Here is a 13,602-nt window from a genome sequence, read left to right as displayed (position 1 = left end):
TAATATATGTATAAAATACATAAATAAATAAATATATAAATGGTGGATATTTAAAAAATAATGAAAACCAATGATCTCCACTGTTTGAAGAATTTAGAAGTATTACCAAAGAGAAGGATTCTTTTTTTTATTGAAATATAGTTGATTTACAATATTGTGTTAGTTTCAGGTGCAAAGTAATGATTCAGTTATATACATATATATATATATATATATCTTCAGATTATTTCCATTATAGGTTATTATAAGATATTGAATATAGTTAATTGTGCTCTACAGCAAATCTTTGTTGCTTATCTATTTTGTGTATAGTAGTTTGTATCTGTTCATCCCATACTCCTAATTTATCCCTCTGCTCCTCCCTTTTCCATTTGGTAATCATAAGTTTATTTTCTGTGTCTGTGAGTCTGTTTTGTAATAGATTCATTTGTATTATTTTTTAGATTCCACATGTAAATGGTATCATATAATATTTGTCTGTGTCTGATTTACTTCACTAAGTATAATATTCTCTAGGTCCATTCATGTTGCTGCAAATGGCACTATTTCATGCTTTTTTATGGCTAATACTCCATTGTGTATATATCACATCTTCTGTTGATGGGAACTTGGGTTGTTTCCATATCTTGGCTATTGTAAATAGTGCTGCTATGAACATTGGGATGCATGTATCTTTTTGAATTAGAAATTTTGTCTTTTCTGGATATATACCCAGGAGTGGGATTGCTGGATCATATGTTAACTCTATTTTTAGTTTTTTAAGGAACCTCCATACTGTTTTCCATAGTGGCTGCACCCATTTACATTCCCACCAACAGTGTAGGAGGGATTCCTTTTCTCCACACCCTATCCAGCAATTATTATTTGTAGACTTTTTGATGATGGCCATTCTGACCTGTGTGAGGTGATACCTCATTGTGGTTTTGACTTACATTAAGAAAATTCTTAATGGTCTACCAGACCAACAAAGGTGGGAAGAACTCGTGTATTTTTTTGCCTGAGAGCAACTTGTGTATCTTTTTTTTTTTCATGTCTCATTTTCATGGTTAACACCTGGCTTCTACTCAGAATGATACTCTCAGTACAAATTGTGTCCTGTGATTATGATCACTGTAGAGCAGTCATTCTGGAGAGAGCATTAGCCTTTAAAAAATATACCTAATTGAAAAATATTAGTACCAAGCAACACTTACAGATTAAGGCTGTGCTTGAGCTGGAACATAAAATCTAATTTTTCAGGAAATCTACATTTTCTAAAATATTTTCTTTTGCCCATAAAACTAAACTTTTGGACAAATTCTTAAAATACTTGGTATTTAATTTCTAAATTGGAATAGTGACCTTTTTATTATTTTCATTACTAGTATATGTATTTTATGTATATTTGTCTATACATATATACATAAAATATAAAAGTTATTTAAATTCTGTTTAGTCCATGTGTTCAACTGAATAACTGACTACTTAGAAAAGGGAAAATATAGCTCTTTTACTGGGTACAAAGATGAATCAGAAAAGATAGAAATGACACAGCTCCTCAGTCCTCCATTTGTTCTCCTATCTTTGGTTCCTACAAAGAAGATTGTCTCTACTTTGGTAATGTTTCCTTTGAAGATGGCTGTGACTTAGGACAGACAAAATGAAATTAAGGGATCTTCTGGACCATAGTATAGAAATGCTGAAGCTGTATCCTTCTGCTGCACTGAAGAAGCAGTTGTGTAGGGCGAAGTCTCAGATTTTTTCCTAAAGCAATTTTTTCCCTGGTATCTTCTCTGTACCTGTCACATAACTTATTTTTATTATAGTCATTATTTATGAGCTTGTTTTTTTAAAAATAAGCTATGAACTATTTTACCTCTGAGCTTTTTTCATGCTTATAAACCCATCTCCTAACATGGTGGTTGACATTTCATTGTGTTGAGTAAATGAACTATCAGAAAACATTTCAAAACAGTGCCTAGAATATCCTAGATACTTAAGGTTTTTAGGTGGTGTTATACCATTTATTGAAGTAATAGATATTTAAAACGGTTTTTTTTTTCTCTCCTAACAGGAACAGTATTCCATTTCAACTTCCAAAACGAATATCCATGCAACACCCAGTACTTACAAAGTGGAGTTAGCAGAGTAAGTCTTAGAAGTTATAATAAAATAAAGCATTACGACTGGAAAGTAACATTTGTTAGATGGCTGTTGTGTGCCAGGTACTATACTAAGTGCTTTATATACTTTTTAAAAGTTATGATCTATTTCAAGCATATATTACAGAGAATAAACACTTATTATACCCATTGGTCACCATTTTCAAATCTAAATATTTTGTTTTATTTGTTTTAGAAAATGTTAAAAAAAAAACCTTACAGGTAAAATTTTAAAAACCTATATATCCCTGCACTATCCCATTTCCTTCCTATACTTCCCCAAGATAACTATCCTCAATTTATTATTGTTTTCGTGAATGTATTAGTACTTATGCTATAACAAATAGAATTGTTTTAACTGTTCTACAATTTTATATAAATAATATTTTACCTACACATATTTTGCTATATTTTTTCACATTTAGGTTTATATTTAAAATTTTCTAATTTAATTTTTTGACTAAATAAAATAGTCACAAATTTAAAAATTCAAAATATACAAAATGACATTTAGTGAAGTTTCCCTCCAATCTCTATCCCCCAGTCACCTATTTCCTCTGATCAGAAGTAACCATTGTACCCCTTTCTTATCTAGAAACTTCCAGAAATACATTGTGCATAGACAAGCATAAATATATTTATAAATGGAATACTAGGCAACTATTAAAATGAGTAAAGCAGTTCAATACGTGCTGATACAGAATAATCTCTTTATATATATATATATTAAGCTACCACATTTCTTGTTCCATTTTTTGTCACGGGCATGACACTTGTTTCTGTTTTATAATAGAAATATTTTATAATAAATGCTACAATAAACACCCATCTATATGTTATGTTTTATACATGTTTGAGAGGTTCTCTGTAGTATAAACCTGGAGTAGAATTGCTATATACTGTCAAATTTCTCTCCAAAGTGATTTGTACAAGCAATGCATAAGTACTCTGATTTTTCTACATCCTTACCTTGTTATTGTCAGACTTTCACTCTTTTTTCATGTTTAATGGGTGAGAAATGTATCTTGTCGGTTTTAATTTTTAATTCTTTATTACTTTGGATGCAGCATCTTTTCTTATGTTTAATTTGGCCATTTGGTTTTTCTCTTTTGTGAATTATCAGTTCATATCATGTACCCATTTCTCTTGGTCTATGAGAGAATTGTTTATTTTTTTTGTGTGTTTTTTTTTCAAACTTTAAAATTTTAATGTAGTCATATTTTAAATTTTTTTATGATTTCACTCTTTGTGTCATTGTTTATGAAGTTTTCTCATCTCTAAGATCAAAGTATATTTTTCCTACATATTCTTCCAAAAGGTTTAAAGTTTTGCTTTAATATTTAAGTGTATAGTCTATCTGAAATTAATTTTTGTATGATATAGATAGAAATCTATTTTTTTAATATAGAAGACCAGTTGTAAAGCACAATTCATTGAATGATCTATTCTTTCCATACAGATTTATGCCATCTTTATTGTATAAGTTTTCAGATGAATAGGGCCTGTTTCTGGACTCTTAATTCTTTTCCATTGATCTATTTGTGTATCTCTGTGTCAGTACCATTATATCTTAATTACACTTGCTTTATATTAATTTTTTAAGCCATTGTAATGTTTTGTTTTATCTGTTCCAGTAGTTAGCATTTCCCTAATTAATACAATAATAATATTCATACCTCCCTTTGGAACCCTTGACCTTCTTTTAGAAACTTTATAAGTAAAAAGGAGTATATTAATATGGTAAATTTTATAGAGAAAAGTCAATTAATTAGATATACTTCTAAGTGTAAAATTTTGTCTGCTGCTTCAATTATAATGCAAAAGCGACCAGAACCTATGTCAGAGATATCACATAATTTATAATGAAGGACACTTTTTACTAACTCTCTGTATTTTTTTAAACCAACTTTGTTAAGGTATAATTTAGCTAGAGAAAAATGAACCCATTTGTTCAAAGAGTTTTGATAAATATATACCTCACGTAACTAACCCCACAATGAAGCTATAGAGCTGTAGTTTCATCTTCCCCAAAAGTACTCTTTTATTCCTTTACAGTCATTCACCATCCCCACTTCCACTAATCCTAGTGCTCCCTCCTCCAGGCATCTACTGATCTGCTTTCTTTAACTATAAATTAGTTTTGGCTGCTCTAAAATTTCATATAAATGAAATCATACAGTCTATATTCTTTGGTGTTAGATTTTTTTTTGCTCAGCATAATGTTTTTGAGATTCTTCCATGTCCTTGTAGATAGCAGTAGTTGGTTTGTTTTTAATTTGGAATAGTATTCTGCTGTGTGAATATAGGACAATTTATTTATTCCTCAGTTGATGGACATTGGATTGTATCTAGTTTGGGGATATTATGAATAATGCTGCTGTGGATAATTGTGTTCACGTCTTTGTGTGGACATACACACAATACCCAGGAGTGGAATTGATGGATCATATGTTAAGTTGGTTTAGAAACTGCCAAAATGTTTTCCAAAGTGGTTGTACCATTTTACATTCCCACTAGTGGTGTGTGAGGTACCAGTTGCTTCACATCCTTGCCAACACTTGGTATAGTCAGTCTTCATTTTTAACCATTTTAGTGTGTGAGTAGTTGTATCTCATCGTATTTTATATTTGCATTTTCCTAATGATTAATGAGATTGAGCATTTTATCATGAGTTTATTTACCATATGTATTTTTCTTTTTTCTTTTTGGTGAAGTGTCTGTTCAAATCTTTTGCATGTTTCTAATATTTGAGTTGTTTGTCTTTTTATCACTGAATCACACGAGTTTGTTGAAATCACTGTATCATACATGTGTGAATTTATTTCTAAACTCTATTGTGTTCTACTGATTTATATGTCTGTTTTTTTCCAGCTTTATTGAGATATAATTGACATATAATGTATAAGTTTAGGGTATAGAATGTGATGATTTGATATATGTATATGTTGTAAAATGTTTACCACAATGAGTTCAGTTAACATATCCTTCATTTCACGTAATCACTATTTTGTTGTTGTTGTTTTGTTATAGTGAGAACATTAAGATTTACCCTCTTAGCAGCTTTCAATGTACAATATAGTATTGTCAACTATAGTCATCATGCTATATACTAGATTCCCTATATGTCTATCTCTTGGTCAACATCACACTTTACAGACTGCTGTAGCTTTCTGATAAGTCTTGAAATCAAGTAATGAAAGTTCATTAACTTTATTCTTTTTCAAATTTGTTACTCTGGGTCCTCTGCATTTCCATATAAGTTTTAAATGAGGCTGTCAATTTCTACAAAAAAGCCTATTGGAATTTTGATTGAGTTTAAAAATTAATTTGAAAAGAATTAACATCTTAATTTTAAGTCTTTGATCCATAAACATGACATTTCTCTCTGTGCTTTGCTTTTTTCAGCATAGGGGTCTTGAACATCTTTTGTCAAATTTATAAGCATTTTGTATTTTTTGATACTACTGTTAAGTGGTATTTTTTGTAAATTTCAAATTCCACATCTTGGATACTACGATATAGAAATACTGTTGATTTTTGTATATTGACCTTGCTAAACTCACTTCTTAGATCTCAGAGCCTTTTTGTAGTGTATTCCGTCCCATTCTTGCTCTATTGTCATAATTTTACTTTAGCTTGTGCTATAAATACACAGTACATTGCTACTATTTTTGCTTTTGTATATTATCTTTAAAAATAATTTTTTAAAATAAAAGAATGAATTTTATTTTACCTTCATTTATTCCATTTCCAGCACATTTTTTTTAACATCTTTATTGGAGTATAATTGCTTTACAATGGTGTGTTAGTTTCTGTTTTATAACAAAGTGAATCAGTTATACATATACATATGTTCCCATATCTCTTCCCTCTTGCATCTCCCTCCCTCCTGCCCTCCCTATCCCACACCTCTAGGTGGTCACAAAGCACAGAGCTGATCTCCCTGTGCTATGCGGTTGCTTCCCACTAGCTATCTATTTTACGTTTGGTAGTGTATATATGTCCATGCCACTCTCTCTCTTTGTCACATCTTACCCTTCCCCCTCCCCATAACCTCAAGTCCATTCTCTAGTAGGTCTGTGTCTTTATTCCCGTCTTGCCACTAGGTTCTTCATGACCTTTTTTTTTTTTCCCCTTAGATCCCATATATATGTGTTAGCATACTGTATTTGTTTTTCTCTTTCTGACTTACTTCACTCTGTATGACAGACTCTAACTCCATCCACCTCACTACAAATAACTCCATTTCATTTCTTTTTATGGCTGAGTAATATTCCATTGTATATATGTGCCACATCTTCTTTATCCATTCATCCGATGATGGACACGTAGGTTGCTTCCATGTCCTGGCTACTGTAAATAGAGCTGCAATGAACAGTTTGGTACATGACTCTTTTTGAATTATGGTTTTCTCAGGGTATATGCCCAGTAGTGGGATTGCTGGGTCGTATGGTAGCTCTATTTTTAGTTTTTTAAGGAACTTCCATACTGTTCTCCATAGTGGCTGTATCAATTTACATTCCCAGCAACTGTGCAAGAGGGTTCCCTTTTCTCCACACCCTCTCCAGCATTTATTGTTTCTAGATTTTTTGATGATGGCCATTCTGACCGGTGTGAGATGATATCTCATTGTAGTTTTGATTTGCATTTCTCTAATGATTAATCATGTTGAGCATTCTTTCATGTGTTTTTTGGCAATCTGTATATCTTCTTTGGAGAAATGTCTATTTAGGTCCTCTGTCCATTTTTGGATTGGGTTGTTTGTTTTTTTGTTATTGAGCTGCATGAACTGCTTGTAAATCTTGGAGATTAATCCTTTGTCAGTTGCTTCATTTGCAAATATTTTCTCCCATTCTGAGGGTTGTCTTTTGGTCTTATTTATGGTTTCCTTTGCTGTGCAAAAGCTTTTAAGTTTCATTAGGTCCCATTTGTTTATTTGTGTTTTTATTTCCATTTCTCTAGGAACTGGGTCAAAACGGATCTTGCTGTGATTTATGTCATAGAGTGTTCTGCCTATGTTTTCCTCTAAGAGTTTGATAGTGTCTGGCCTTACATTTAGGTCTTTAATCCATTTTGAGTTTATTTTTGTGTATGGTGTTAGGGAGTGTTCTACTTTCATACTTTTACGTGTACCTGTCCAGTTTTCCCAGCACCACTTATTGAAGAGGCTGTCATTTCTCCACTGTATATGCTTGCCTCCTTTATCAAAGATAAGGTGACCATATGTGCGTGGGTTTATCTCTGGGCTTTCTATCCTGTTCCATTGATATATGTTTCTGTTTTTGTGCCCGTACCAAACTGTCTTGATTACTGTAGCTTTGTAGTATAGTCTGAAGTCAGGGAGCCTGTTTCCTCCAGCTCCATTTTTCGTTCTCAAGATTGTTTTGGCTATTCGGGGTCTTTTGTGTTTCCATACAAATTGTGAAATTTTTTGTTCTAGTTCTGTGAAAAATGCCAGTGGTAGTTTGATAGGGATTGCATTGAATCTGTAGATTGCTTTGGGTAGTACAGTCATTTTCACAATGTTGATTCTTCCAATCCAAGAACATGGTATATCTCTCCATCTATTTGTATCATCTTAAATTTCTTTCATCAGTGTCTTATAATTTTCTGCATACAGGTCTTTTGTCTCCTTAGGTAGGTTTATTCCTAGATATTTTATTCTTTTTGTTGCAATGGTAAACGGGTGTGTTTTCTTAATTTCACTTGCAGATTTTTCATCATTAGTGTATACGAATGCAAGAGATTTCTGTGCATTAATTTTGTATCCTGCTACTTTACCAAATTCATTGATTAGCTCTAGTAGTTTTCTGGTAGCATCTTTGGGATTCTCTATGTATAGTATCATGTCATCTGCAAACAGTGACAGCTTTACTTCTTCTTTTCTGATTTGGATTCCTTTTATTTCTTTTTCTTCTCTGATTGCTGTGGCTAACACTTCCAAAACTATGTTGAATAACAGTGGTGAGAGTGGGCAACCTTGTCTTGTTCCTGATCTTAGTGGAAATGGTTTCAGTTTTTCACCATTGAGGACAATGTTGGCTGTGGGTTTGTCATATATGGCCTTTATTATGTTGAGGAAAGTTCCCTCTATGCCTACTTTCTGCAGGGCTTTTATCATAAATGGGTTTTGAATTTTGTCGAAAGCTTTCTCTGCATCTATTGAGATGATCATATGGTTTTTCTACTTCAGTTTGTTAATATGGTGTATAACGTTGATTGATTTGCGTATATTGAAGAATCCTTGCATTCCTGAAATAAACCCCACTTGATCATGGTGTATGATCCTTTTTATGTGCTGTTGGGTTCTGTTTGCTAGTATTTTGTTGAGGATTTTTGCATCTATGTTCATCAGTGATATTGGCCTGTAGTTTTCTTTCTTTGTGACATCTTTGTCTGGTTTTGGTATCAGGGTGATGGTGGCCTCGTAGCATGAGTTAGAGAGTGTTCCTCCCTCTGCAATATTTTGGAAGAGTTTGAGAAGGATAGGTGTTAGCTCTTCTCTAAATGTTTGGTAGAATTCGCCTGTGAAGCCATCTGGTCCTGGGCTTTTGTTCGTTGCAAGATTTTTAATCACAGTTTCAATTTCAGTGCTTGTGATTGGTCTGTTCATATTTTCTATTTCTTCCTGGTTCAGTCTCGGCAGGTTGTGCATTTCTAAGAATCTGTCCGTTTCTTCCAGGTTGTCCATTTTATTGGCATAGAGTTGCTTGTAGTAATCTCTCATGATCGTTTGTATTTCTGCAGTGTCAGTGGTTACTTCTCCGTTTTCATTTCTAATTCTATTGATTTGAGTCTTCTCCCTTTTTTTCTTGATGAGTCTGGCTAATGGCTTATCAATTTTGTTTATCTTCTCAAAGAACCAGCTTTTAGTTTTATTGATCTTCGCTATTGTCTCCTTCATTTCTTTTTCATTTATTTCTGATCTGATCTTTATGATTTCTTTCCTTCTGCTAGCTTTGGGGTTTTTTTGTTCTTCTTTCTCTAATTGCTTTAGGTGCAAGGTTAGGTTGTTTATTCGAGATGTTTCCTGTTTCTTGATGTGGGCTTGTATTGCTACAAACCTCCCTCTTAGCACTGCTTCTGCTGCATCCCATAGGTTTTGGGTTGTCGTGTCTCCATTGTCATTTGTTTCTAGGTATTTTTTGATTTCCCCTTTGATTTCTTCAGTGATCACTTCGTTATTAAGTAGTGTATTGTGTAGCCTCCATGTGTTTGTATTTTTTACAGATCTTTTCCTGTAATTGATATCTAGTCTCATAGCGTTGTGGTCAGAAAAGATACTTGATACGATTTCAATTTTCTTAAATTTACCAAGGCTTGATTTGTGACCCAAGATATGATCTATCCTGGAGAATGTTCCATGAGCACTTGAGAAAAATGTGTATTCTGTTGTTTCTGGGTGGAATGTCATATAAATATCAATTAAGTCCATCTTGTTTAATGGATCATTTAAAGCTTGTGTTTCCTTATTTATTTTCATTTTGGAGGATCTCTCCATTGGTGAAAGTGGGGTGTTAAAGTCCCCTACTATGATTGTGTTGCTCTTGATTTCCCCTTCTATGGCTGTTAGTATTTCCCTTATGTATTGAGGTGCTCCTATGTTGCGTGCATAAATATTTACAATTGTTATATCGTCTTCTTGGATCAATCCCTTGATCATTATGTAGTGTCCTTCTTTGTATCTTGTAATAGTCTTTATTTTAAAGTCTATTTTGTCTGATATGAGAATTGCTACTCCAGGTTTCTTTTGATTTCCATTTGCATGGAATATCTTTTTCCATCCCCTCACTTGCAGTCTGTATGTGTCCCTAGGTCTGAAGTGGGTCTCTTGTAGACAGCATATATACGGGACTTGTTTTTGTATCCATTCAACCAGTCTGTGTCTTTTGGTGGGAGCATTTAATCCATTTACATTTAAGGTAATTATCGATATGTATGTTCCTATTCCCATTTTCTTAAATGTTTTGGGTTTGTTATTGTAGGTGTTTTGCTCTTCTTGTGTTTGTGATTCTTGCCTAGAGAAGTTCCTTTAGCATTTGTTGTAAAGCTGGTTTGGTGGTGCTGAACTCTCTCAGCTTTTACTTGTCTGTAAAGGTTTTAATTTCTCCTTCAAATCTGAATGAGATGCTTGCTAGGTAGAGTAATCTTGGTTGTAGGTTTTTCTCCTTCTTCACTTTAAATATGTTCTGCCACTCCCTTCTGTCTTGCAGAGTTTCTGCTGAAAGATCAACTGTTAACCTTATGGGGATTCCCTTGTGTGTTATTTGTTGTTTTTCCCTTGCTGCTTTTAATATGTTTTCTTTATATTTAATTTTTGATAGTTTGATTAATATGTGTCTTGGCGTGTTTCTCCTTGGATTTATCCTGTATGGGACTCTCTGTGCTTCCAGGACTTGATTAACTATTTCCTTTCCCATATCAGGGAAGTTTCCAACTATAATCTCTTCAAATATTTTCTCAGTCCCTTTCTTTTTCTCTTCTTCTGGGACCCCAATAATTTGAATGTTGGTGCGTTTAATGTTGTCCCAGAGGTCTCTGAGACTGTCCTCAGTTCTTTCCATTCTTTTTTCTTTATTCTGCTCTGCAGTAGTTATTTCCACCATTTTATCTTCCAGGTCACTTACCCGTTCTTCTGCCTCAGTTATTCTGCTATTGATCCCGTCTAGAGTATTTTTAATTTCATTTATTGTGTTTTTCATCGTTGCTTGGTTCCTCTTTAGTTCTAATACGTCTTTGTTAAATGTTTCTTGCATTTTGTCTACTCTATTTCCAAGATTTTAGATCATGTTTACTCTCATTATTCTGAATACTTTTTCAGTTATACTGCATATTTCCTCTTCATTTGTTAGGTCTGGTGTGTTTTTACCTTGCTCCTTCATCTGTTGTGTGTTTTTCTGTCTTCTCATTTTGCTTATCTTACTGTGTTTGGGGTCTCCTTTTCACAGGCTGCAGGTTCGTAGTTCCTGTTGTTTTTGGTATCTGTCCCCAGTGGCTAAGGTTGGTTCAGTGGGTTGTGTAGGCTTCCTGGTGGAGGGGACTAGTGCCTGTGTTCTGGTGGATGAGGCTGGATCTTGTCTTTCTGGTAGGCACGTCCACGTCTGGTGGTCTGTTTTGAGGTGTCTGTGACCTTATTATGATTTTAGGCAGCCTCTTTGCTAATGGATGGGACTATGTTCCTGTCTTGCTAGTTGTTTGGCATAGGGTGTCCAGCACTGTAGCTTGCTGGTCGTTGAGTGAAGCTGGGTCTTGGTGTTGAGATGGAGATCTCTGAGAGATTTTTGCCATTTGGTATTACGTGGTGCTGGGAGGTCTCTTGTGGACCAGTGTCCTGAAGTTGGCTCTCCCACCTCAGAGGCACAGCCCCGATGCCTGGCTGGAGCACCAAGAGCCTTTTATCCACACGGCTCAGAATAAAAGGGAGAAAAAATAGAAAGAAAGAAAGAAAGAGGTTAAAATAAAATAAAACAAAATAAAATAAGATAAAATAAAATAAAGGTATTATAATGAAAAATAAGAAAAAATTATTAAGAAAAAATTATTTTAATGTTTTAAAATAAATTTTTTTAATTTTTTAAAATAAAAAATAAGAAAAAAATTATTAAGAAAAAAATTTATTAAGCAAAAAATTTTTAGTTTTTAAAATAAAAAATAAGAATAAAATTAAGAAAAAATTTATTAAGAAAAAAATTTTTTTTAATTTTTAAAAAATAGAATATAAAGCCAGAAGGGAGTGGCAGGATATACTTAAAGTGAAGGAGAAAAACCTACAACCAAGATTACTCTACCCAGCAAGGATCTCATTCAGATTTGATGGAGAAATTAAAACCTTTACAGACAAGCAAAAGCTGAGAGAGTTCAGCACCACCAAACCAGCTTTACAACAAATGCTAAAGGAACTTCTCTAGGCAAGAAACACAAGAGAAGGAAAACACCTACAATAACAAACCCAAAACATTTAAGAAAATGGGAATAGGAACATACATATCGATAATTACCTTAAATGTAAATGGATTAAATGCTCCCACCAAAAGACACAGACTGGCTGAATGGATACAAAAAGAAGACCCATATATATGCTGTCTACAAGAGACCCACTTCTGACCTAGAGACACATACAGACTGAAAGTGAGTGGATGGAAAAAGATATTGCATGCAAATGGAAATCAAAAGAAAGCTGAAGTAGAAATTCTCATATCAGACAAAATAGACTTTAAAATAAAGACTATTACAAGAGACAAAGAAGGACACTATATAATGTTCAAGGGATTGATCCAAGAGGAAGGTATAACAATTGTAAATATTTATGCACCCAACATAGGAGCACCTCAATACATAAGGCAAATAGTAACAGCCATAAAAGAGGAAATCGACAGCAACACAATCATAGTAGGGGACTTTAACACCCCACTTTCACCAATGGAGAGATCCTCCAAAATGAAAATAAATAAGGAAACACAAGCTTTAAATGATCCATTAAACAAGATGGACTTAATTGACATTTATAGGACATTCCACCCAGAAACAACAGAATACACATTTTTCTCAAGTGCTCGTGGAACATTCTCCAGGATAGATCATATCTTGGGTCACAAATCAAGCCTTGGTAAATTTAAGAAAATTGAAATCGTATCAAGTATCTTTTCTGACCACAATGCTATGAGACTAGATATCAATTACAGGAAAATATCTGTAAAAAATACAAACACATGGAGGCTACACAATACACTACTTAATAACGAAGTGATCACTGAAGAAATCAAAGGGGAAATCAAAAAATACCTAGAAACAAATGACAATGGAGACACGACAACCCAAAACCTATGGGATGCAGCAGAAGCAGTGCTAAGAGGGAGGTTTGTAGCAATACAAGCCCACATCAAGAAACAGGAAACATCTCGAATAAACAACCTAACCTTGCACCTAAAGCAATTAGAGAAAGAAGAACAAAAAAAACCCAAAGCTAGCAGAAGGAAAGAAATCATAAAGATCAGATCAGAAATAAATGGAAAAGAAATGAAGGAGACAATAGCGAAGATCAATAAAACTAAAAGCTGGTTCTTTGAGAAGATAAACAAAATTGATAAGCCATTAGCCAGACTCATCAAGAAAATAAGGGAGAAGACTCAAATCAATAGAATTAGAAATGAAAACGGAGAAGTAACCACTGACACTGCAGAAATACAAACGATCATGAGAGATTACTACAAGCAACTCTATGCCAATAAAATGGACAACCTGGAAGAAACGGACAGATTCTTAGAAATGCACAACCTGCCGAGACTGAACCAGGAAGAAATAGAAAATATGAACAGACCAATCACAAGCACTGAAATTGAAACTGTGATTAAAAATCTTGCAACGAACAAAAGCCCAGGACCAGATGGCTTCACAGGCGAATTCTATCAAACATTTAGAGAAGAGCTAACACCTATCCTTCTCAAACTCTTTTAAAATATTG

At 33.7% G+C, this 13,602-nt stretch overlaps 1 protein-coding gene across 1 annotated transcript in view; it reads left to right on the top strand.

Annotated features, from left to right (window-relative positions):
• The window catches only part of C17H8orf88 (chromosome 17 C8orf88 homolog), a 58,086-nt gene that overhangs the window by 6,925 nt on the left and 37,559 nt on the right, over positions 1 to 13,602 (top strand). Inside the window, exon 3 of the mRNA XM_061172060.1 lies at positions 2,054 to 2,127. Coding sequence (XP_061028043.1) covers positions 2,054 to 2,127 — 74 coding nt within the window. The remainder of the gene's footprint in view (positions 1 to 2,053; positions 2,128 to 13,602) is intronic.

Source organism: Eubalaena glacialis, chromosome 17 (assembly GCF_028564815.1).
Source record: "Eubalaena glacialis isolate mEubGla1 chromosome 17, mEubGla1.1.hap2.+ XY, whole genome shotgun sequence".
NCBI classification, from domain to species: Eukaryota; Metazoa; Chordata; class Mammalia; order Artiodactyla; family Balaenidae; genus Eubalaena; species Eubalaena glacialis.
Note: the sequence above shows the minus strand (reverse complement) of the source record. Positions and strands in the feature narration are given on the sequence as shown.